General features: G+C 31.0%; 3 protein-coding genes across 3 annotated transcripts; 1 reads left to right on the plus strand and 2 right to left on the minus strand.

Annotated features, from left to right (window-relative positions):
• The first annotated feature begins 6,262 nt into the window (after positions 1–6,262).
• On the plus strand, positions 6,263–12,210 carry LOC139847164 (uncharacterized). The gene is made up of 14 exons (XM_071836781.1): positions 6,263–6,557; positions 7,598–7,688; positions 7,793–7,877; positions 7,956–8,040; positions 8,208–8,277; positions 8,494–8,563; positions 8,786–8,831; positions 8,926–9,172; positions 9,270–9,475; positions 9,730–9,804; positions 10,273–10,342; positions 10,851–10,931; positions 11,308–11,387; positions 12,033–12,210. Exons 1-14 carry the CDS (start codon positions 6,424–6,426, stop codon positions 12,109–12,111), a joined length of 1,419 nt encoding a protein of 472 aa, XP_071692882.1. The 5' UTR covers positions 6,263–6,423; the 3' UTR covers positions 12,112–12,210.
• An 8,805-nt stretch (positions 12,211–21,015) lies between these two features.
• On the minus strand, positions 21,016–21,473 carry LOC139850699 (uncharacterized). The gene is made up of 2 exons (XM_071840256.1): positions 21,323–21,473; positions 21,016–21,220 (listed from the first exon to the last, which is right to left on the minus strand). Exons 1-2 carry the CDS (start codon positions 21,425–21,427, stop codon positions 21,134–21,136), a joined length of 192 nt encoding a protein of 63 aa, XP_071696357.1. The 5' UTR covers positions 21,428–21,473; the 3' UTR covers positions 21,016–21,133.
• Positions 21,474–22,751: 1,278 nt separating this feature from the next.
• On the minus strand, positions 22,752–26,965 carry LOC139848636 (uncharacterized). The gene is made up of 9 exons (XM_071838355.1): positions 26,925–26,965; positions 26,113–26,286; positions 25,614–26,013; positions 24,847–25,130; positions 24,702–24,770; positions 24,567–24,623; positions 23,918–23,970; positions 23,760–23,835; positions 22,752–23,679 (listed from the first exon to the last, which is right to left on the minus strand). Exons 1-9 carry the CDS (start codon positions 26,963–26,965, stop codon positions 22,752–22,754), a joined length of 2,082 nt encoding a protein of 693 aa, XP_071694456.1.
• Positions 26,966–27,190: the final 225 nt, after the last annotated feature.

Raw genomic sequence — 27,190 nt, forward strand, 5'->3', positions numbered from 1 at the left:
CGACTAACGATGACTTAACGACTCAGTTAAAATGTATATACATGTAGTGTTTTAATATGTATTTATACACTTTTGAAAGACTTCAATACACTTATCAAAATACTTCTACTTAACAAAAATGCTTACAATTACATCCTCGTTCAGTTTCATCAACAATTCTACTCGTATGCACCCGTATTCGTACTCGTACAATACACAGCTTTTAGATGTATGTACTATTGGTATATACACTCCAATGATCAGCTCTTAGCAGCCCTTGTGAGTCACCTAACACATGTGGGAACCATCATTTGGCAACTAGCATGAAATATCTCATAAAATTACAAAAATATGAGTAATCATTCATGACTTATTTACATGAAAACAAAATTACATATCCTTTATATCTAATCCATACACCAACGACCAAAAACACCTACAAACACTTTCATTCTTCAATTTTCTTCATCTAATTGATCTCTCTCAAGTTCTATCTTCAAGTTCTAAGTGTTCTTCATAAATTCCAAAAGTTCTAGTTTCATAAAATCAAGAATACTTTCAAGTTTGCTAGCTCACTTCCAATCTTGTAAGGTGATCATCCAACCTCAAGAAATCTTTGTTTCTTACAGTAGGTTATCATTCTAATACAAGGTAATAATCATATTCAAACTTTGGTTCAATTTCTATAACTATAACAATCTTATTTCAAGTGATGATCTTACTTGAACTTGTTTTCGTGTCATGATTTTGCTTCAAGAACTTTGAGCCATCCAAGGATCCATTGAAGCTAGATCCATTTTTCTCTTTTCCAGTAGGTTCATCCAAGGAACTTAAGGTAGTAATGATGTTCATAACATCATTCGATTCATACATATAAAGCTATCTTATTCGAAGGTTTAAACTTGTAATCACTAGAACATAGTTTAGTTAATTCTAAACTTGTTCGCAAATAAAAGTTAATCCTTCTAACTTGACTTTTAAAATCAACTAAACACATGTTCTATATCTATATGATATGCTAACTTAATGATTTAAAACCTGGAAACACGAAAAACACCGTAAAACCGGATTTACGCCGTCGTAGTAACACCGCGGGCTGTTTTGGGTTAGTTAATTAAAAACTATGATAAACTTTGATTTAAAAGTTGTTATTCTGGGAAAATGATTTTTATTATGAACATGAAACTATATCCAAAAATTATGGTTAAACTCAAAGTGGAAGTATGTTTTCTAAAATGGTCATCTAGACGTCGTTCTTTCGACTGAAATGACTAACTTTATAAAAACGACTTGTAACTTATTTTTCCGACTATAAACCTATACTTTTCTGTTTAGATTCATAAAATAGAGTTCAATATGAAACCATAGCAATTTGATTCACTCAAAACGGATTTAAAATGAAGAAGTTATGGGTAAAACAAGATTGGATAATTTTTCTCATTTTAGCTACGTGAAAATTGGTAACAAATCTATTCCAACCATAACTTAATCAACTTGTATTGTATATTATGTAATCTTGAGATACCATAGACACGTATACAATGTTTCGACCTATCATGTCGACACATCTATATATATTTCGGAACAACCATAGACACTCTATATGTGAATGTTGGAGTTAGCTATACAGGGTTGAGGTTGATTCCAAAATATATATAGTTTGAGTTGTGATCAATACTGAGATACGTATACACTGGGTCGTGGATTGATTCAAGATAATATTTATCGATTTATTTCTGTACATCTAACTGTGGACAACTAGTTGTAGGTTACTAACGAGGACAGCTGACTTAATAAACTTAAAACATCAAAATATATTAAAAGTGTTGTAAATATATTTTGAACATACTTTGATATATATGTATATATTGTTATAGGTTCGTGAATCAACCAGTGGCCAAGTCTTACTTCCCGACGAAGTAAAAATCTGTGAAAGTGAGTTATAGTCCCACTTTTAAAATCTAATATTTTTGGGATGAGAATACATGCAGGTTTTATAAATGATTTACAAAATAGACACAAGTACGTGAAACTACATTCTATGGTTGAATTATCGAAATCGAATATGCCCCTTTTTTATTAAGTCTGGTAATCTAAGAATTAGGGAACAGACACCCTAATTGACGCGAATCCTAAAGATAGATCTATTGGGCCTAACAAACCCCATCCAAAGTACTGGATGCTTTAGTACTTCGAAATTTATATCATATCCGAAGGGTGTCCCGGAATGATGGGGATATTCTTATATATGCATCTTGTTAATGTCGGTTACCAGGTGTTCACCATATGAATGATTTTTATCTCTATGTATGGGATGTGTATTGAAATATGAAATCTTGTGGTCTATTATTATGATTTGATATATATAGGTTAAACCTATAACTCACCAACATTTTTGTTGACGTTTTAAGCATGTTTATTCTCAGGTGATTATTAAGAGCTTCCGCTGTCGCATACTTAAATAAGGACGAGATTTGGAGTCCATGCTTGTATGATATTGTGTAAAAACTGCATTCAAGAAACTTATTTTGTTGTAACATATTTGTATTGTAAACCATTATGTAATGGTCGTGTGTAAACAGGATATTTTAGATTATCATTATTTGATAATCTACGTAAAGCTTTTTAAAACCTTTATCTAGGAAATAAAGGTTATGGTTTGTTTTAAAAATGAATGCAGTCTTTGAAAAATGTCTCATATAGAGGTCAAAACCTCGCAACGAAATCAATTAATATGGAACGTTTTTAGTCAATAAGAACGGGACATTTCAACAAGAACCCATTCGATCACATCATGATCTCGACAATAAACCATTCAATTCTTCAAACCTTATTATCAATTCCAAATCATAAAATCGCTGCAGTGAGTTATAGTCCCACTTTTAAAATCTAATATTTTGGGATGAGAATACATGCAGTTTTATAAATGTTTTACGAAATAGACACAAGTAAATGAAACTACATTATATGGGTGAATGATCGAAGCCGAATATGCCCCTTTTGCTTGGTAGCCTAAGAATTAGTAAACCGATCTACTAATTAACGTGAATCCTAAAGATAGATCTATTGGGCCTAACGAACCCCATCCAAAGTACCGGATGCTTTAGTACTTCGAATTCGTTTATATCATGTCCGAAGGATTTCCCGGAATGATAGGGGATATTATTATATGCATCTTGTTAATGTCGGTTACCAGGTGTTCAATCCATATGAATGATATTTTTGTCTCTCTGCATGGGACGTATATTTATAAGAACTGAAAAATGAAAATCTTGTGGTCTATTAAAATGATGGAAATGATTATTTATGTTAAACTAATGAACTCACCAACCTTTTGATTGACACTTTAAAGCATGTTTATTCTCAAGTATGAAAGAAATCTTCCGCTGTGCATTTGCTCACTTTAAAGATATTACTTGGAGTCATTCATGGCATATTTCAAAAGACGTTGCATTCAAGTCGTTGAGTTCAGTAAAGATTATGATTAAGTAAATGTCAGATTAGATCATTTATAGATAGATATTATGAAATGGTATGCATACCGTCAACTTTCGATGTAATGAAAGTTTGTCTTTTAAAAACGAATGCAATGTTTGTAAAATGTATCATATAGAGGTCAAATACCTCGCGATCAAATCAACTATTGTGAATCGTTTGTAATCGATATGGACTTCATCCAGATGGATTAGGACGGGTCGCTTCATGCTAATCGTTCCTACGGACAAGAGAATACCGTTCAGATTCCAAAGAAGACAATATCCGTTGTCGGTGTGCTTTACAATGACCATAAATAAAAGTCAAGGACAATCACTCGAGCATGTCGGTTTATTTCTACCAAAACCCGTCTTTAGTCATGGACAACTATATGTTGCACTTTCACGAGTAACAAATCGGCAAGGAATAAAGATACTAATTCTAGACAAGGATAATCAAATTTTAAACAAAACCAAAAATGTTGTATTCAAAGAAGTGTTGCAACACTTATAGACATAAAATTAGGAAATGTTTTGATTGTATTTGAGATTTGGACATCATTGAAATATAATGTATGTTTAATGTTTCTTTTGTTAGAAATTAGTACTATGTTTCATTTTTATGAGATCATTTAACTCTTAATTACATATCATTACTTCTAAATGTTTGTATTCACATTTTTAGAAACAACTAACAATTGTGACTCGAATAAATGAACTATATAAAATCATGTATGATATAATAATCGAACAACCTACAAAGAAAAATTGTTTGACAAATTAAAATTATATTATATTTGATTCAAAAAATATATTTTTTTATTTGTTGTAAGTTGATACTAATTTAATAAAAAATCATTTATAGTAAAGTATATTATATCCCCCGTGCATCGCACGGGCTCAAAAATCTAGTATATATATATATATATATATATATATATATATATATATATATATATATATATATATATATATATATATATATATATATATATAACCTTTCAATATATGCAATTAAAATTTGTTTTCTCTAATAAATTGACATGTCATCAGTTTTAATTAAGGCGGCTACATAAGATGTTTAAAACCTTGTCTTATAGAATGTATAGATAGATAGAAGATAGATCATACATCTATTGTAATTTAATAAATAAATATTAAATAATTAAATAATATAGTAATTAAAAATCATAAATAAGGAGTAATATAGAAAATGTTTTATATATAAAAACTAGTGAAATGACCCGTGAAATCACGGGTTTGTTTAAACGAAACAATTTAATGACATGTTTTAAGTATTAAGTGAATGTAAATGCTAAAATCATTTATTTTAATAACCCATTTTACAAGAAACTTGTCGTTTTTACAAATATATAGAGACATGTATTTTTCGCATATAATATATGTAACGAAAGCTGAGTATTTATATGATAATAATTATTATAATTATTAGTAATCTATAGTTAATATTAAAATTCTATAATGATGATGTCATTATTAGGCTAATTCTTTTATTAAGAAAAAATCAAAAAGAAAAAGAAAAAAATTTAAGCAGGGTGGATGATGTCATTAATATTTTGAATTAAAATTAAATTTTATTAATTAATTACTATTATTAAATCTTATTAATAATTATTTTAATTATTAAAATTAAATAATTTTAAATTACTGTAATTAATTATTTTGAATTGAGTACGAGAAGATATAAAAGATAGGCAGAAGGAAACTAATTTTAAATTTAAATTTAAATTTACACTTTTAAAATAAAATGACAATCGATATTATCTCTTATGATTGGATTTGGATTGTTTAATATGCATTTTAGGTGTTTGATGAAATGTTTAGCTGCCGAGTTTCTTAGTCGGACTATGTAGTTTCACGGGTCGTTAAGCTAAATAATTTTAGCATTTACGTTCACTTAATACTTAAAACATATCATTAAACTGTTTCGTTTAAAGAAACTCGTGGTTCCACGGGTCATTTCACTAGTAATAAATAATAAATGTCTTTTAAATTTTTTTAGAAAATTAAAATACAATTATTATATAAAAATTGTACAATATGCTTTAAAATTTGGGTGTTCTGTGTAGAAAATTTTACAATTTAGGAGAGATTAGTATTTCCTTTTATAAAAAATTTCGTATTATTTTTTATATTAAATTAATATAAAATTATGATATCATCATTATAAAAATTAAAAGGTAATTAGCTTAATGATACATCATCTTAGACCTTTATATATAGATATAGATATAGGGTGTGTTTGGCACAAGAGCTTATAACAGCTTATGAGAGCTTATGGGAGCTTGAGCTTATGATTTTAATAAGCTTCAAGTAATAAGCTTTGTTTGGTAGACATAAAAAGTAGAGCTTATGAAAATCATAAGCTCTAAAAAAATAAGCTACTTCTAGTAGTTTATGAGAAAAAGTAGAGCTTATGAACTGAAAAATAAGCTCCAGCTAATTTACCAAACACTTATAAAAAATAATAAGCTCCAGTTACCAACTTTAAAAATAAGCTCCAACTCTAACTCTAGCTCATAAATTCCAACACCAACTATAAGCTCCAGCTCCAGTTAGTTTGATCCAAACACACTCGTAGATTAATATCATGTAAATGAAAACAAGCTGCGTTTACGTAGCGTTGGCGTGAAGGCATCTCCTTCGTCATACACACTACTTGATAAAAAATCATTTTTAATACTAAATTCCAAAATTTTGTTTTCTACTCAAAGATTTATTAATTATTATTATTATTATTTTTAATTTTCTCACTTTCAAATTCCATTTTCCATTTCCAATTACTAATCAAACCAATAACATTTCACAAGAATCTTTATTAATTTAAAAACGCTTCTATATGTTCTTCATACAAACCCTACCCTAAGTTATAATCACTCTTCAATTTTGGTACCGATTTTAGGGCAATTATCGTGTCCGTTACTAGTGTAGTTAAGCTGTATAATCTCGTATGATTACAAGGAAAAATATGAGCTGGCGCAGAGTATCAAATTCCGTACAAGCGTTTTCTGCTCATACTTCACTGTTTTGTTTCACAGTTTTGCTTGTTTTTAAACTCGATCACGTTGTTCCGTACTCATGGTGGTCAGTTTCATTTCAATTTTATGTTTTATTTTTAATTTATGTCTCAATTTTAGTTTTTCGGGTATTTAGTGTTAATGAAACATGTTTAAGCATATGCTAATTGAAGAAAGTGTTTTGAAATTATAATTGTATTATGCATGTGTGCTAGCTGTATCATAGGTTGAAGGAACAAGTTTATATCTTGTTGTTTTTAAGCAACTAGGATAGTAGATACATCCATTTTAGGATACTTATCAGCAATGTTGTAAAAAACCCCGATTAATCCTCGATAACAATCCGTTTCGATTTTCCAAATTCCGTTTAATTAGCCGGTCAACATTAGTTAATTGGTCAACGTCGGATTTGTTGATCATAGACGGTCAAAGTCAAAATTGATCAACATTTTAACATGAATTTAATTTAGAATTTTAGAGTTTTTGACCAAAATGAACGATTTTAGACAATTATGTTAATGTTTGTTTTTGTGGTTTTCTACTATATTTACACATATAATTTTGAAATTTATTATTTGCATGTATAAAAATTACAACCTGATTGATTTCCGAATTGCCGATTACTCCTTCCAAAGTCTCGACCGATTACTCCCCAAATAATGAGTTTTGCGACCTTGCTTATAAGTGTAATGATTTGTATAATTAATATAATATGACCATTTGCTTTATTTAGAAGTTTTTAGATGCAATAATACTAGTACTAGCAGTAGTAGTAATAATAATCATTTTTCAGTTTTTATTAGGGAATATTCATGTAGGTTTGCTTGTATACAAACACATTAGGTAGAGTCAGCATTCAACAATGTATTTGATCTTAACAGAGCGGTTATTCAGATAAAGCTACTCCATTTATCTAGTAGCTTTTAGGTTTTTCCCTCAGTCTAAAAGCTTTAAGCACCTTTAAACAAATGGAGCTTTTTATTAAATAGGAGCTTTTTCATAAAAGCTAAAAGCTCCGCGCAAAACATACCCTTGGTATATAGTGTCTTTAAGATAGTCATATAGATATTAAAAATATATCAAACTAATTATTGATCTATTATGCAGGGTTATATTCTTCCCGCTTTTCGTGTTTCATGGGATTGTTGCCCGAGGAAGATTCTCGTTACCTGCACCGTCAGTTCCCCATGGCCGTGATGTATGATATCATTCTTTTATTCTTTTTTGATTCATTATAATTATAATCTCTCTTATTGATATATTCATTATGAAAACTTTTTATTTACTTAACGTATCGTACAGTGGGCACCATGTCATGCAGTTGTTGCCACACCTTTGCTAATTGCATTTGAATTGCTTCTTTGTATCTTTTTGGAGAATGTTTCTGGTAAATTAACATGTAACCTAGTTAATTTGAATATTCAACAGTAAAGATTCTGACTTTATGTTACGTTACTTTGCGCAGTTTCAAAGCCTCCACCTGTAAGCTTGCAAATTGTGTTCCTACCTCTTTTGGCATTTGAAGTAGCCATTCTTGTTGACAATTTCAGGTGCTTGTTACTAAATTTGGTTCCAAGTCCTGTTTCTGCAATGAACAGTTTTATTTATTAACTTAAAACACTTCTGCTATATCCAGTTCAAGTGAAAGTGATTGATTATATTATTAACTTTGAAACGCGACACAATGTATAAACTTTTGATTGTTTGTCATGCATAGAATGTGCAAGGCCCTGTTACCGGGAGATGATGAAACTGTAAGCGATGATGCAATATGGGAGACACTTCCCGTAAGTTTGATTATTTATAATTAGATTATATAAAGGCCGGAAAATAAGAAGTTTTTTATGTAAACAATGTTATCTCAAGTACTCAAGGAGTCAATATTAACTGTGTGATTTTATGATTCGGATAATTTATCTTTATATGATTTTTCTTTCTTTCTTTTTTTTTTTTTTAAATTTCCAAAACAACTACTATAAAATGGTGGTCATGTTTTCTTTCAGCATTTTTGGGTTGCTATTTCCATGGTTTTCTTCATTGCTGCTACCGTGTTTACTCTTCTGAAGCTATCTGGTATTTTTTACTCTTTTTTGTAGTGTAAATGATAATTGCAATTTGATTTAGCACCTGTCTATAGATTCATAATCTTTTCCTTTCTTTCTCAAGTTCGTATAATGTATCTGTATCATGCTCTTGATATATGATTTTTGCTTACAAGCGTATAGTGTTATTGATTTGTTGAGTTTTCACATATCATATTACGTTAGCTTTCATTAACTTTCATTTCTTTAACAGGTTTTGTAGACGCTTTAGGCTGGTGGGATTTGCTTATAAATTTTGGGTATTTTTCCTTTAAGATCGTCACATTTTTGCATCGTTTCTTTACAATAAAATTTGTTCTCATTCAAACTAATCACAATTTGTCCTATTTTCAGCATTGCAGAATGTTTTTCGTTTCTGGTTTGTACGAAGTGGTCTAATCCAGTTATTCACCGAAATTCACCAACTTCTGATGCCAGCTCATCATCTACGGCTATTAGATATCTCGATTGGAACAGCGGCTTAATCGTTTCATCAGATGATACATCTGACGGTGGCCTGTGTAGTCTACAAGACATTGGTGGACACATAATGAAAATCCCAATTATCGCTTTCCAAATTCTTCTCTGTATGCGACTCGAGGTATATATGATTATTTATACTCTCTGGTCATTTGAGTGTTGTTTATCGGTGAAATTAAATATTTAAAAGTAATTTTTATTTTTAATTTGAGTTTCAGGAAAAACCTCTAGCTGCGAAATCTATTTCCATTCCAGTCATCTTTTCTCCTTTATTTTTATTGCAAGGAGTTGGTTTACTACTTTCTGCATCAAGATTGGTGGAGAAAATTGTTATTTTATTACGTAGCGGAACCAGCACCGGAAGATATTTCACGTATTCTGCCCGAGCTCGTGAATGCTTTGGTTTTTTGCACCATGGCTCCAGGTATACTGAAATTGGTTGAATTTTTTGTTTTAAATATCATTACTAATACTAATATCGCAATTGTCTTAAAGTGATTTAAAATTTTGAGAAAAGTTGTGTTGGTTTTTATTTATATGTTAATAGTTCACTGGTTGAGTTTTAACTTGTTATCTGTATTTGTGTAAACAATACTTTTCTTATGAACCGTTTGACCCATTAGAGATATAACATGACGCGAATCGATCCATAAACATGTTTGAAATTGACCCATGCAGGCTGCTTGGTTGGTGGTCTATAGACGAAGGAAGTCGAGAAGAAAGGGCACGACTTTATCATGAAGTGGGTTCAGGGTAAGTGATGTTAACATCTTCTTTACTTGATTATTTTAATTTTTGTTTTTGAATCTCATGCAATCATTAGTCGCTCCCAACTTCAAATTAAAAGTATTAATCATGTCATGATATTTAACCAAGTTATTTCTTTTTATGCGTCAAATAGCTTGTCAACTTCTGTTACAACATTGATTACCTATGTAGGTTCTCTTGATGGTCACAAAACATTAGATGCCGAAATTGATATTTAGCTAAGTTTTTATCTTTTTAACGTGTATATGTTTCATTATAAGATTGCATATTTAGACATGGTATGTATTGTGATATTACCCAACTAACAGCATTATATAATTTGTTATGTTGCGCATATGTAATTATCATTTTTATTTTATTTTATTGGAAATTTTCGTTTAAAGAATGCAATATTAGAAAATACTTCTATAGTATGTCTTTAATTTTCTCTCCTGTATGTTTGTATCTGTGCAGTTACAACACTTTTTGTGGTTATCCACCTGAAATAGTAAAGAAAATGCCAAAAAAAGATCTTGCTGAAGAGGTAACCACAACTATCTTATTATTTCTTTTAAAGTGCAATTTTTTCTTGTAACTTTCGGGCTTTGTTTTTGCTTTATAGTTCTTACAATGATAATAATCTACTCCTGCGGATAAACTCAATATATTAGCAAAAAATGATCAAACTAGCTAAACTTGTAGGTTGAAAGTTTCTTAAAGTGTAATTTAGATGTGTAAAAGATCTCTGAAACTGTTTATTTGAAAAAGTTATATTACTATCGTCTCATTAATTTGTAAGTCCATGTTCGATATATAAAAATGGGCCCTTATAAACTTTAAATTTTTCAATACATATAAAAAGATAAATCTTTTGGTATAAAAACTTCTAATTGTCATGTTTAACACACCAATTATTTACGTTTGAAATATTAGACAACAAGTGTTTTGGTTCACTTAACCAAAAACTACTCACCTGTTTGCCCCTTAACTGACCCACCTGCCTCTATAATTTGAAGCCTCTAATAAACACGTTGACCCGTGCTTGTTTTCAGGTTTGGAGGCTTCAAGCAGCTCTTGGTGAGCAGACAGAAATCACAAAATTTAGCCAACAGGAGTATGAGAGACTTCAAAACGTAACATTCTAACTTTTGATTCTTGGCTGTAGATGGCCACTTTACAAACAATGAAAAACAAAAACAAAAATGTCTTCATATTTCGAAGTTCGTCACACTTTTATGTTGTCATCGTGAACTCATTAATTGGTAATCTTATGTTTTCTTTTTCATCAGTTATCTTCTCGTCTCTTGGTCAACCTCTAAAAACACTTTTTAGTAGTTATAACTGAAGAACCTTAGTATTTACGTTTTTGACCTTGCGTCATATTCTTCATACAAAGAAGTATATGAAAAATATGAGACCCTAATGGTTCATATGGAATAACTAATAGTGCTAATTTTGGGACAGTGTATTCATAGTCATTCTTGTTGTATATGAACAAATTTTTGGCAGGAAAAAGTGTTATGTCGGGTTTGCTTTGAAGGAGAGATAAGCACAGTACTCCTCCCCTGTAGGCATCGCATTCTTTGCAGGTAATTTGTGTTGCTCCTTCAAATAATTATTGAAGTTGACAAATAAGTGTGTAGTAATAGGCTAATTGGGTTGTCAAAAACATGTGTATTAGATCAACACCGAACACGTCTTCAAGAGCAACATCTAGTTAAATCTATTTAATGTGTCAATGACGACTACATAAGTCGTTATTTTGAAATAATGATCGAGGAGTTCTACTTTGGGCCTCTTTTAAAGTGTTTCCTGCTAAAGGTTCTTTTAGGTTTGTTTATACTCCATCCATCCCTACTTTATGTCAACTATTACATTATTTTTTCAAATGTGACTAATTAATTGGCCACTTTCATAAATATAGATAAAAATAGTAATGTTAAGTTCTTTTATACGTTAATGTGTGCTGTGCTTGTAAGACAAAAAGATAGGTAATAAGTAAAGGGTAAAAGTGTAAAGCTGGCAAAAAGTACAATGGTAAGAATAAAACATAGATGTTTCTTAAACTGCGCGTTCTTTGTCGGGGGACGATAAAATTGGGTCGGAAGGAGTATATTATAACGGGTTTGACAATGATGATTCAACCCTGTTATAAGAAAATAAGTCAAAATTTTCCATCTAATTTGTGTCTATCCTCTTTAAATTCTCGTTGCAACTTTAATGTCTTTTTGCAGTATCTGCTCTGAAAAATGTAAGAAATGCCCTATTTGTCGCGTTAGTATCGAGGAACGGTTACCTATATATGATGTATAGCCTCAGATCTCAGCTCAAAGTTTGCGAGACCCATGAAAGATCTGCTGTACATGAAATCTCAGGGAAATATAGATTGGTTCCAGCAATACAAAAGAAAAAAAAAAAAAAAAAACATTCAAGATGTTATAAAATATCTAGATTGTGTTATAAAATATCTAGATTGGATGTTAATTTTATTATTATTATATTTCTTGCATAGTAATATTTTATACTATAAATAGACATGTATGGTAACCATTTAAGGTGCACCATTTCTCTTGAAATATCAATATCAATATTTCTTCTCTCCTTCTTCTCTCTTTTTCTCTCTTTGTTCTTATAACCATTAAAGGTAGTTATAAGCATTAAAGGTAGTTATAACCATTAAAGGTAGTTATAAGCCTACTGAATTATAACACGTTATCAGCACGAAAAGCTTAGTGTAATTAAAAGATATCTCAAACGATCACGAATCACTAATCAAGGTATGAAATTATTAATAATTTTCAGACTCGAATATATCAAATTTTGGACTACTAACATTTATATTTATGTTATTTAAGTTATATATGGTCGGTTATACCACCTGAATTATATTTCTGTAATCTAACTTTTACTAACTTCACTAACATTTATATTTATGTTATTTAAGTTATATATGGTCGGTTATACCACCTGAATTATATTTTCTGTAATCTAACTCTTATTAACTTCACTAACATTTATATTTATGTTAATAAGACCTCATGATTGTACGCAACACGTCATTTGACAACACGGTACTTTATGTACGCAACACGTCATTTGACAACACGGTACCATGGGTCGAGATTAATTCCGATCAATACGAATACGACGGGGTCTTTATATGTTATCTAACATTTATGATTACTTATGCAATTAATCATTATTTATTTCATGCATACTAATGTTTATTCTTAAATTTATAATTTTAAAAGTTAAAATAAAAAAATAGTTTGTATTTTTATTAAAAGTAAATCTTAAAAGTTAAAATAAGAAAAAGTAGTTTGTACTTTTATTAAAAGTAAATCTTAAAAGTTAAAATACAAAAAGTAGTTTGTATTTTTATTAAAAGTAAATCTTAAAAGTTAAAATAAGAAAAAGTAGTTTGTATTTTTTATTAAAAGTATATCTTAAAAGTTAAAGTAAGAAAAAAAAAGGGATGGTAAAATGGAATAGTTTTTTTGTCAAAAATGAAGTATTGAAAATGAAGTGGTCTCCTTCTATAACTAAAAAAAAAATATATACTTTTATCAAATGAATTTTTTTGTGGCCGACAATTTCAAACACGAGTTCGTGTTTAGTTTATCAAGAATATCTCTTGCTTTGGTGAAAAGTCACGATCACGATATCAGGTGTTGTGAAAGAATTAAAAAATTGGTCAAGTGGCCTTTTAAAAACTAGAAAAAAAATTTAAACAAAAAGTTTTTTTTATATATTTATAATTTACAGGTAACGTAAAAAAAAGGAAGTTTTTAAAAAAAAAAATAAATAAAGAAAGTGTTTAAATGAGTTTTACAGAAAGGGGGAAAGCAAAGTAAAAAAAAAACTTTTTTTCAAACAAAGGTAAATGAAAGTAGGACTTAATACAAGAAAAAAGTAAACATCTCCTAGACGTGATAAAATCTATCAATGATAAGTATTAGACTTGATGAGCTAAATGTGACAAAAATGTTTCAACATGTCTTATATTAATTTTCTAAAATAAGTTATTATTATTCCGAGTTTAACACATATACATATGTTAATTAAAAACAACCTTTTTGTTCTTATGTAGTGTTGGGTTGCAATTTTGGTTGTATGCCATAATTCCATCCAGTAGAGTGACAATAGAAAACTTTTGATGATAATCAATAAAAAACTTTTTTCCAAACTTGTCAAATGTTTTGTTAAAAACGTGACCGTTGAAAAAAGGAGGTTGAATAATAAAACTTAAAAAACAAATTATTTTTTTAAGAGTGTGCATCAAAATGGCCCGTTTAATAATGGGGAGTAAAAATATAGTCAAATTGTTTCAACGAACAAGGGTTCAATTGGATGTCTCTTAAAAAAAATCCGCGGGTACGGGTGATGGATCCAATGGATCCGCATCCACGATCCGCGGGTGCTATCCCTAATTGTGACAAGTACAAATCAACTAAAAGTCTAAAAAATAAATGCTCTTATAGGGACCAAATGTTCACAATAATTGCCTAAGCTAGATATGAAACAAATACTTCATAAAAAAAAAAAGTCGTTGTGCGTTTTCGGGATGATAGCCGAAATACACTTACAAAAGTAGGTCAGCCGTCAATTCTTTATGGCCATATCAACGTAGATCAATAAAATCATTTATGGTTTTGATAAAAGATTAATTAAAAATTAATTGTTTTTTTTTTGTCTTGGATTCTCGGTAACAAAAGCAAAGGTTGTTTTTGGTTGCCACAACAAACAAGACAGAGGTTGTTGACTTTTGTTGTTAAACATGGCACAAGTGAACAATAACAATAGATTATTGTTTTTTAAAAGAATAATGATGCGTTAATTTTATTGTATAAAATAAAATTAAAGAAAATGGTTTTCATTGATGACTATGAACAAACGCAAACAAAGTGTTTGTGGTATTTGGTGATTAAAAAAAAAAAGTGCATCTAAAGCTTCTACTGAAAATAATATGCATCTAAAGCTTCTACTGAAAATTAATGTGCAAGGTACAACGTATAACTATATGGTCAAATTCATTTGAGCCTTCGGAGTCACAAGTATATGATGTATATATATATTACTCAATTAACAAAATAGTAAATCTAAATTAATTCATATGAATAGTAAAACGAAATTAATTAATTTACTATTCACATAAAAAAACGCATATGATAAAAAGCGCATCGCATATGATAAGCGCATATGATAAAAAGCGAATATGATGAAAAGCACAACGCATATGATGAAAATCGCATATGATTAAAAGCGCATATGGTGAAAAACACAGCGCATATGATTAAAAGCGTATATGGTGAAAAGGATATATGATAAAAAAAAAACACATATGGTGATTTATAAAAAAAAAAAAAAAAAACACATATGGTGATTAATGGAAAGCACATATGGTGATTAATGAAAAGTATATTGTGAAAAAGAATCACAAATGTTTCTTGAAAGAATTCAAGGTAAGATATATGAACCAATTCATCCATCATGTGAACCATTTTGATATTTCATGGTTCTAATAGACGCATCTAGCGGATGGTCTCATATTTGTATGTTATCAAGCCGTAATATGGCATTTGCAAACTTTCTTGCACAAATTATTAAATTGAGAACACATTATTCTGATTACACCATTAAAAGTATGAGACTTGATAATGCTGGTGAGTTAACATCTCAAGCATTTAATGATCATTATATATCTACAGGGATTGTTGTTGAACATCCAGTTGCTCATGTGCATACACAAAATTGGTTTAGCTGAATCAATAGATAAACGCTTACAGCTAATAACTAGACAATTGATAATGAGTACAAATCTCTCAATATTTATATGTGGACATGTAAATTTACATGCTGCGACATTAATTCGCATTATACCATGTGGAAGTCGTAAATATTTTCACTTAATACTTGATTTTGGCCAAGAGCCAAATATTTTCTACCTTAAAACATTGGTTGTGCAGTGTATGTTCCAATTGTATCACCACAACACAATAAAATGGTTCTTCAAAGAAAGATGATAATATATTTTGGATATAAAACATCTTCAATCATAAGATATATTGAACCCATGATGGGTGATGTTTTTACAGCACGTTTTGCTGATTGTCATTTTAATAAAACATTGTTCCCTAGATTAGGGGGAGAAATAAAAATAAAAAATAAAATGATGCTTCATGATGTGAACATCAATTAAGGTATATTGAACTCGCACAAAAGAATGTGAAACGAAAGTTCAAAAATAATGCATATGCAAGAACTTGCAAATTAATTACTTTATGCATTTACAGATATAAAAAAGTGACTAAATCATATATACCAGCGATAAATGCTCCAGCTCGAACTGAAATTCCAAAAGCTGGCAATAATGTCACTGTTGAGTCTTCGCCACGCATCAAACGTGGAAGATCAATTGGTTCCGAAGATAAAAATCCTCGAAAAAGAAAATCAGCTGATAATGAGGTAAGAGAAAGTGTTCAAGAAGAACCACAAATCAATATTCCTTCTGCAGAGGATATTGATAAATGTAAATACTAAAATTGCGATAAATTATGCAATATTATGGAACCGAAATGAAACTAAAATCTCTATGAGATATTTTCATATAATGTTACAATGACATCATGAATAAAGATGATGATCTGGAACTAAAATCAGTCATTGAATATACAAAATGGACATGATTGAGCTCAATGGAAAGGAGCAATAAGAGCTGAATTAGAATCGCTCGATAAAAGAAAAGTTTTCGGATCAATCGTTATCACTTTTAAAGATGTGAAACGTATGGGATACAAATGAATTTTTATCCGAAAAGAAATGTGCAAATGAAGTTACAAGGCAAAACTAGACTTGTAACTCAATATTTCCCACAAAGACCAGAAATGAATTAGGAGGAAAAATTATCCTCCTGTAATGGATACAATTACTTATTAGATACTTAATCAACCTGGTAGTTATTTAAATGCATCTCATGAATGTTGTTACTACTTATCTGTATGGATCACTTAATAGTGATATATATGAATATACCTAAAGGGTTAAGGTATCATAAGCATCTAATGTAAAACTCAAGGGAATATATTCCATTAAATCACAAAGATTTCTAAGTGGGTTTATACAAACGGGACGTATGTGGTATAACCGATTAAATGACTACTTGATAAAAAAAGGGTATAAATATAAACTTATTTTGCACGTATGTTTTATAAAAACAATGTTCGGATATGAGATCGTAGTTGTTTATGTCAATGTTCTTAACATCATATGAACAAATAAAGAGATCTATGAAATCATTCAACTTCTAAAGAATTATTTTGAAATGAAAGATCTTGAAAAAACCAAGTATTACCTTGGATTGCAAATTGAGCATATGCCTAATGGTTTACTTGTACATCAAACAACTTATACCGAAAAGATTTTAAAACATTTTTTTTAAAGACAAACTCATTGTTGTTAGATCACTCAATATTGACACTGATCTATTTCATCCCTGCGAAGATCATGAAAATTTTAACAGATCGGAAGTTCTATATTTTAGTGCAATTGAGGTTCTTATGTATCTTATAGATTATACAAGATCTGACATTTCTTTTGCAGTTAATTTGTTGACAAGGTTCAGCTCAGCCCCTACCAAAAGACATTGGAATGGGATCAAACAAATAGTTTGATACCTTCGGGGAACTACTGATTTATAATTATTTTATTCTAACAACTCGAAACAAGATTTGTTTGGTTATACAGATGCAGATTATTTATCCGATCTACATAAAGCTAAATCTCAAACTGGATATGTATTCCTAAATGGAGGCACCGCAATATCATGACGTTCTCAAAACAAACACTTGTTGCAACATCATCAAATCATGCCGAAGTGATTGCATTACATGAAGCTACTCGGGAATGATTTTAGTTAAGATCAATGATACAAATCATTATTGATTCTTGTGGACTAGAACGCTATAAAAGCGTAACAACTATCTATGAAGATAATACAGCTTACATAATACAAATGAAAGAAGAGTATCAAAAATGACAGAACAAAACATAAATGCTGACGAGGCGCTAAAGCTATAAACGGTCTTAACGGTCATAAGTTTGATGGAAAAGAATGGTATATTGGTAAGGCTCAGAAAAAGACTGAAAGGGAATAGGAACTGAAACAACGGTTTGAACAAACCATGAAGGAGACTGTAGACAAATCACGAGGGCCAAACTTGTACATAAAAGATTTAGATGATACAGTTTCAGATGAAAACCTCAGATTTTTCTCATATACTCAAGATATCGTAAAAGACAACCAGATTAAAATGAGATACGTTCAATCAACAACTCTGCTGATCTTTATACCAAAGCACTGCTAACTGCTATTTTCAGAACACACGTTCATAATATTGGCATGAGGCATGTTCAGAAGATGTAACAACTCAGGCGTTGCCTACTTGAGGGGGAGTCAACTTTATGCTGCACTCTTTTTCCCTTAGCTAAAGTTTTATCCCAATGAGTTTTCTTTAGCAAGGTTTTTAACGAGGCAGTACTAGTTATTCTCTAATAAAATTGTCATCCAAGGGGGAGTGTTATAAAATATCTAGATTGTGTTATAAAATATCTAGATTGGATGTTAATTTTATTATTATTATATTTCTTGCATAGTAATATTTTATACTATAAATAGACATGTATGGTAACCATTTAAGGTGCACCATTTCTCTTGAAATATCAATATCAATATTTCTTCTCTCCTTCTTCTCTCTTTTTCTCTCTTTGTTCTTATAACCATTAAAGGTAGTTATAAGCCTACTGAATTATAACACAAGATACAAATTTTGCTGTTTCTTGATAACTTTAAAATTTACTGTTCAGTTAATTTTGGTTGTTTTATGGTTGGGTAGGGTGTAAATATTTGGAGATAGTAAATGTAACAGCTCATTTCAAGAAGTTTTTCACCATTGTACATGGAATGCAACTCATGTGATGTTGGTTTGCCTTGAATGAATATCAAGTGCAATCGGTGTGAACTTTGTACAACATAATCAAATTTGTTGTAAATAACATTTTAAAGTTCTCTTGTGATTTAGTGCTATGATCCATAAGATACATTAGAACTGGTCTTTAACTCGCAAATCTACCCTTTGGCTCGTGGCCTCACGCGACACAGCTAGTTTGGAAATTTTGTGTAAAGAATACTCTTTAAAATGTACAAGACAACACTAAATTTAACTAAATGATCTCATATATATTTTTGAATTTATAGTTGCTTTAAATTGTATAGGATACTACTAAATTTAACTAGTCATATCCCATATATATTTTGAATTTGTAGTTTTTTAAGGTAAACAATTTTTAGTATTCAAATATAATTAGTATTGAAAAAAAGTCACAAACTCATTGCGTTTCAATCCTGAAATCGTAAGTGCCTAAAAGGGATGTTCTGACCATTTTCTGACCACCTAACAAACACATAAGTTTAAATGCTGTTCGTATAAGAAATTGTGTTGAACGCTAATAGCTTGTTTTACTTCTTCTTACCATCATATAAGAACACCATTACTTGAACAAAATATTATCATATTTTGTATTTTGCAGTGAAGAAGTTAACTTCTTCAGCATTAATCAACGTGACAAGATCTTATTATTTTAAGAAGGGTTCAACAATATCATTTCATTGTTAGATTACCTTTAGATTCTGGTAGTTTGAATTGCAATGGGTCACATTAATTTACATGAATCAATCACTTGATATAATACTTTTCAAAAGCGTTGTGGTAACAACAAATGATGTTTCCAGTAGCCGGTCTCGAGTGGTATTATTCGTTTTCCCGGTGAATGGTTTTTGAGATTCTTTGGAAGGTTTTGCGGTGTGGTTTTTGGCAGATTATTGTTAGCGGTTTCTACTATTTTATTAGTAGACCTAGGAGAATGTGTGTTTGCGATCTCAATTGGTTTAGTTTGTTTGATGATCGGTATGTGTTTTGCAAAGCTTCTTCTCTCGTGGTTCTTGTTGTGGTTGTGCCTTGATGTTTCCTGTCTCTTGGTCTTACGTTGTAGGGTCGGGCTCTGGTTACCCTGGATTCATCGTAATGCCACAAGTTTTACTTGATTTTTGTGTTGTTAGATTAGATATTTTTCAATTTTGTTACGTTTGTACCTATCGTGATATAAATAGCGATGTAGAATCAATGCATCAGTCACAACTTAAGATCTCGTACATTTATAATCCTGGACAATTTATCCTACCTCCTTCCATTACGCCAAATATATCCCAACTTCAAGTTACCATTTTAAAATAGACGTACATCGTAATATATACTTGAGCTCTATCGCGAGCATGGTTGTAAAAGACCCCCGAGTAGTTGGGATTTATGAAGTAGTAAAACTAGTGTTCAACTTGGCAGATTTATTCGGTCAAAGTTGTCAAAAGTCTGTCGGATTTATTAGGTCAAAATAAGTCAGATACAAGTCAAAGTGGGTCAACATCCAACTAGGCCCTGACTAGTCTCTGACTTAGCCAATTAGTCCCTACAAGCTCCCAACCGACTAGTCCCAACTAGCGACTTTTACAACCTTGATAACAAGATGTAGGTTGCCAAACATCTTATGGAATGGGTCATGTTGTGATACATGCAAAGCAACTCATCACACTGTAACTTGGTAATCCTATAATGAATGTGTATACCTAGTTACCTACAGACAACAAAAGACCGCAATTAAATGCCCAAATGACCCAACTAGTACAGCTTCAAGAAAAAATAAGGCTTGGGGAAACACAATACTTGTATTGAATTTCTTATAGACATAGAGCCGGAAATTTATAAGGTTAGCTGGTTAGCAACTAGCATGAATAAGGACCATTTCCTACTATTACTCAAAACGCAAGAATTTAAAGAAGTAAAAAACAATGAGACAATTGCAGCTTACATGGTTCAATTGATCCAGATGTGATCGATCCATTCGAGGTTGCCACCAATTCAGAGTCACACTTGAGGTATGTATGTGAGCTTTTCTTCTTGGTTTATGGGCTTACTAGAATTCGAAAAAAGCAAGTTCAGTTATTAACATCTTATGAGTTATAAGATTTAGCTTATAGCTTATTCAATCTCAGCAGCTATAAGCTATAAGAACCCTAAAATGTTATGGATATACGAGTTCCTAAACAAAATTACCTCAAAATCATCAATCATAGAACATCAGTTATCATACAACTCAGTTCAGATACATACATACATATTAAGTGTTAAATTTCATATATTTCTAAAGTTCAAAAGCATCACTAGGTCGTTCCAAAATCAAAACCCTAAAATGTAACACAAATCCAACAAATAGAAGATATTAAAACTTATAGTGTTTCTTCAAGTTCTTGAGATTTCTCCTTTTTCTTGTTCAATTCCTGCTCATAATTCCTCAGTCGTTCATCCCACTTCTCCTAAAAAACAGTCAAACAAATAATTAAATTAAATTCTATTAAAACAAAAACTCTAAATTTAAGTAACCTTATGATAAACAAAAGGAGAATCAGAGTGGGGACCTTGTAACTGATTTCAAGACGGTGCATGATGTAGAAACCGACACCGCCGCCGGCGATTGTTCCGGCCATGATCCGAACGTATCCCCATCCCATCGATCTAGCCATTTTCTTTCTCACTGATGCACCAACATTTGGGCCTTGGATTTAGTAAAGGGAAAGTTTAAGGGATTAATCGGTTCAGACTTTAAAACTATTAATCGGTAATTCGGGAATTAATCGGATTATACGGTATATATTTAAATACTAAATTTTAAAAGTTATATGTGTAAATGTAGAAAAAACCATAAATATACAAATAAACTCTAACATAATTGTCTAAAATTATCTATTTTACTCAAAAACTATAAAGTTCTAGTATAAATTCATGTTAAAATGTTAACCATTTTTAACTTTGACCAACTTTGATTACCAAATTTGATTTTGACCCATCAATTGACGTTGACCTTTTAATTAAACGGATTTTTGAAAATCGGAACGGATTGCTCTTAAAAATGATTAATCGGGGATTAATCGACGAGTAATCAGGTTTTTTGCAACACTACGAACATAAATCAGTAAAGTAGATAATGGGCCACCTTTTATAGCTTTGGGCTACAATGATACTGTGGCTTGCATACCACTTTTACAAGGCTAAATCCATTTTTATAGAAATGAAATGGTTATTAACACCGTGGAAATGTTCATGTTTATAAAAAAAAATGTTGAACAAATCTTCTATGAACAATTTGACATATACAGGAATTTAAACCGGGTGATATGCTTCATTAGCCAACTCGGTAGCCACTCAGACAAACCTGCATGGTTATATAATGTGCATTTTGTGTGTCTTCAATAATCTATTTGGTTTAGAAAGTGTATCAGTGAGTGGTGTTAACAAGAAATGTTAAATTCTACGATAAAAATGCCTAGATGCATAAATGCTTGTACTTCAATCAATATTTAGAACATAGAATTTGTGATGTTTCGACAAATATATTGAGCATGCTTTGACGTGTTAATAATATTCTATAGACTTGTGCGCAAATTTGAATAAAACATACTCATTTCTTAAGGTAGTCCGTACATGAAAAACCTTATCCGTATTAATTATCGTTGTCGTTTTATACATACAATATAAAAATATAAAATAAATTCGTTGTAGTATGTTATTAATTATTGGAGACATCCAGACTAAAATGCTTTAAGAAATAAACTACATTTTCTTCATATTACAACTCAACTTTGAAATCACATATCTACATTAGCATCTTCATCTTACTTAAACACAAATATGAAGAATTCAATGAGATATATATACAAGGATACACATAGATAACCATCTCTAACATCTACTTGTACAAGAGTTGTAAATTAGCAAAACATTACATATAATCATACATATTCACCAAAACACCAATACAAAAGCATAACATTCAACAACTAACATCTATCACTTCACTGCTAATATCTCATCTTTCTTCTTCAAACTCAAAGCCCTACGCTTCGAATCCACAAGTAACAAACGCGACATAACATACTCCAAAAGCTCTTCTCGATGAGAAAACGTAAAATCCAAATGAGCATACTCAAATTCCTTATAAGAAGCTTTAACACCATTATCCTTCATCAACCTATAATGATTCCTAATCATAGATGGAAGAATCACCCTATCTTTCATTCCTGCAACAAGATCCACTGGTATATCGATCAAATTATATCGTTCACCCAAATCTAACGGCTTTGGTGTGCCATAAACTCGAGTGTTTGCTTCACGACTACCATAATCAAACATCACAAACTTTTTTGCATGTTTTATTTGGGCCAAATGTCGTGCCACCCGAAAAGCAACACCAGGCATATCATTCATATTATAATGAGGTAGGCCCATTACACCGATCCAATTTGAACTATCACCACCAACCACATAACCCATAATCGTTTGAACCAGCCCACCAACTGCAGGGTAGTTTTGAAGATCGCGTGCTAATTTATTAATCAACATTCGAAAAAATCTTGTGGGTATGTATAATCCAGGAACGATTGGCGCCAAAATTGGGGCTAACCAAAGACACGTGTACTCAATTACTGTGAAGAAAAAAGGTGAATCGTGATGAAATCCGGCTGGAGATAAACAGATTGCTCTTGATAACCTATGAGTCTTATTTTCTAGACGACGGGTTATAATGTACATTAAAATTCCAGCTCCTCCTAAACTGTGACAAATGGCACATAGTTTATAAGGTTGATCAGGGTTTGATTCTTCGTTTGTGCTGATTTTAGATGATGATTTTAGCTCTGAAGTTTTCACTTCATGAACTTTCTCGATTAATGCTGGTAAATCTTGTGTTCCATGTTCGTTTATCGAGTATTTCCAATACCTATATTAAAATAAACAGAATATATATGTGATCAATTGATCATTACCTTTTTTTTCTATTGTGTTGTAACATGAACTTACTCTCGTGAAGAAAGGTTTTTGTTAATGTGTTCTCTAGACACTAGGCCACGAAAGTTACCAAGGAAAACGTCGTATCCTAAAAATAAGGAAAAAAATTATCAATATGTTCAGTGAATTGTAACATTAGTAAGTTTGTGAATGATAAATCTATCACATACCGTGATCATAAGCTGCAAAAGCAGGAGAGCCAACGATACCATTAGATACCCAACTGACAAAATGTAAGGTTTAGAATGTTAGAATAAACAGAAATTTCACGAAATTGATATAACTGTTGTGATTTTAGTGTCATCTAACAATCATTTTGGGTAATAGGTAATTGCAGCTTAACTTGAAAACGAGAGTTATCTAGTAATACTCAACTACAGGTTCAGAGAGTATGGAATGCATGCCCGTAAGAGTTTTAAATACTGTCTTAGAAATAGTGAGGGTCAAGGCGGCCTCACCCCCTTGCGGGATTCAAGGGGCAGCGCCGTCACATTGTTTTGGATTAACGACTTTTCCCTCCAAAAGTCACATCGTTTGGATTAACGTGTCCCGCCAAAACGAAGGGTTGCAACTGAATTTCAAAAGTTTTTCCCTCTAGAAAAACTGCTGTTCATTTTTCATTCCATAACACACATAATAACACATATTCTCTAGTATCCGGATTTGAATCTTCTTGCCTAGAATCAAATTATTGTTTTTGTCTTATTCCAATTGAAATTTCGTGTAAACGAGACTTGTAGGGTCGAAATATTTAATTCAGAAAGTGTTTCACCATTCAAACCCTGTTTTCTAACAATAACAAGAAAACACGAAGCTTACCACATTGAAGAATCAAAGACACCGTGTTGCAGATAAACGGCCTTCTTTGAATCACGTCTACAGAGAAAAATTATAGCATTGTTCATCACACAAACTTTGTAGATGAAACAAGAAAAACGTTTCAAGTTTTTTTACCTTGGAATTCTTTCCAAAACCAGGACATAACCATCTGATGTTACAACTCTAATAGCTTCATAAGGGTACCTGATAAATTTAGACAGTAAGAAACATTGAGATGTACAGTAAATTATTAATAACAGCAGACGCCTTAATCAATTACCCGAGTTCTGTAATGACATCTCGACATGTTCTAGAATCTGTATTTAGTTTATTACTTAAGTTACTCTTCTTTTCAGTTGGAGCAGGATCAGAATCAGCAAGAGTGGCAGTCGCAACAACGGGAGCTGAATCTTTACTCTGATTCTTTTTAGTACCACTTGAAGAAGAAGAAGACCAACTTAATAGCATCCTTAATGAGTCCAATGGACAAAGAAAACAACGAATTGTGCGATGAATAACGTCGAATATGGTTTCTATAACTATCTCGATTCCAAGATGAAGGTCCTGGTTATATAAAAGAAACTTGTAAATAAGAAGTGTTCCTAACTCATACTCCCTCCGTCCTAATTCTATTGTGCCCCCATAAAAAACACGACGTTTAAGAAAATGTTATTATCACAATGTACTTTTTGTCTACTTTACAGTTTATCATTTACGTTTTGGTTGATGATATATCCACATCTTTTTTGATACATCCACCATAGAACATGCATTAACATATTATACTGTCAATGGACATTTATGATGAATGTATCAAAAAAGATAGTGGATATATCAATTCTCTCACATTTTATCTACCTTTTTGTCTTATATGTATACATTAAGGGTAAATAAGAACTTTACCTGATCTCACTATTTATGAAAGTAAACAATTAATTTGTGACAACCCAAAAAAAAATATTGCACTATAGATTTGGGATGAAGTATATTTTATAGTTGATTATCTGATCTAAATATTATAAAGACGTTATCATTTTCCAAACAAACCTCTATAATACCGCGTCTTCTGTCAGTGGCACGTTGAACAACATGATCCAACGCTTTCTTGGTGGCAACACGTGAACTCTGCGCTCTTCGATGATATGTCGCATGTGCCTGTATACTTCTTTGAAAGATCTTTTTAAGCACATATAAAGGTAACCCCAAAAAGATTCTTGCAGGAAGTAATAGAAACATGATTATGGATATAATCCAATGTCTTCGACGCCTTTCGCGTTTAAAGCTCGGTGATATCGAGAATTTAAAGCCTGGTGTTATCGGAGTAGGGGGAACCATGTAAGCACCATCGTAATCATCAATATCGTCTCCAGATGAATATTCAACAGTTGATGCTGGATCATAATTCACCGATAGTTCATGAACAAAATGGTTAAACGATGACACCCCACTGTCAAGAAAACAGAAATATAAGATTTAACGTTATCATTAACATTAACATTAACATAAGTTTTAAATGATGGTGAAAAACATTAACATTGAAACGTACTCTTCCATCCAACGTGGAAACCGGGGTCCACGAAGAGTTGGTCTGAGCTCCCAACCTTGAATTCCTTCAAGAATGCTAGCCTTACCAGGCAAAAATTTCAACAAAAGTGCAGATATTCCATTTATTAGTCTCAATATGTTACTTAATGATTCATAAGTAACAGTCTTCACAGACCTGCATAAAAATAGAAAATAGTATTGATACAATTAAAAAAATGATAAAGATAGGAATAATTTTCTGATTCGATTCCATAATGATTCGAAAAGAGTTTCAATTTCATTTTAAAGACAGAAATATTCAATTTTTATATTCTCTTATATATCATACAAAGGATCTTCTTGGATATACATGCATAAAAACTTTTTGAATGAATCCTCTGATATACAGTCAAATGCTATTACATCATATCATATACATTATCAAATCGTGAAGACATTCATAATTTTTTAGTTTTTCGAACTCTCAATTTGTTTATAGCCTAATTTAATACCCAAATTCTTTAAATGTTTAGAATTATTCATGTTTCCTGTCATCTCATTCTTATATAAAGCCTAATGGAGAGAAAGAAACACGTAACAACAAAGACATAGCAACCATAAATCCACATCATACATCATATAAATCATAAATTGCAGAACTTTTAATTTCGAATATACACATTACAGAAACATTTACGCATATATATTATAAGCTTAAAAATACAAAAGCATGTGTTCAACAAATTACAAATTACAAATATTATATCAAAAGGTTAATCAAAAATACAAAGATATGATTTGAATTTGAGGGAAGATGGAGAAAAAATAACTAACTCTTTCGTGACAGCGAGGAAGTTGTCGACGAATCGTTGCATGATCTTGAGTTTGGATCGAGCAAAACAGAACCAGAGTCAAAACCAAGATCTTATTTGAATTGGGGAACCATAAAATCTTGATTATTATTATCTTTGATTATAGAGACAGATTATGAGGATGATTTTTAGACTAAAAATGTGGAGGGAATCTTTCGTTTACCATCAATCAAATCTTCTGTAAAACTAAAATAAACTTATTATTAGAGGTTGCAAAATTCATTGGGT

Source organism: Rutidosis leptorrhynchoides, chromosome 5 (assembly GCF_046630445.1).
Source record: "Rutidosis leptorrhynchoides isolate AG116_Rl617_1_P2 chromosome 5, CSIRO_AGI_Rlap_v1, whole genome shotgun sequence".
In the NCBI taxonomy this organism is placed as follows: Eukaryota; Viridiplantae; Streptophyta; class Magnoliopsida; order Asterales; family Asteraceae; genus Rutidosis; species Rutidosis leptorrhynchoides.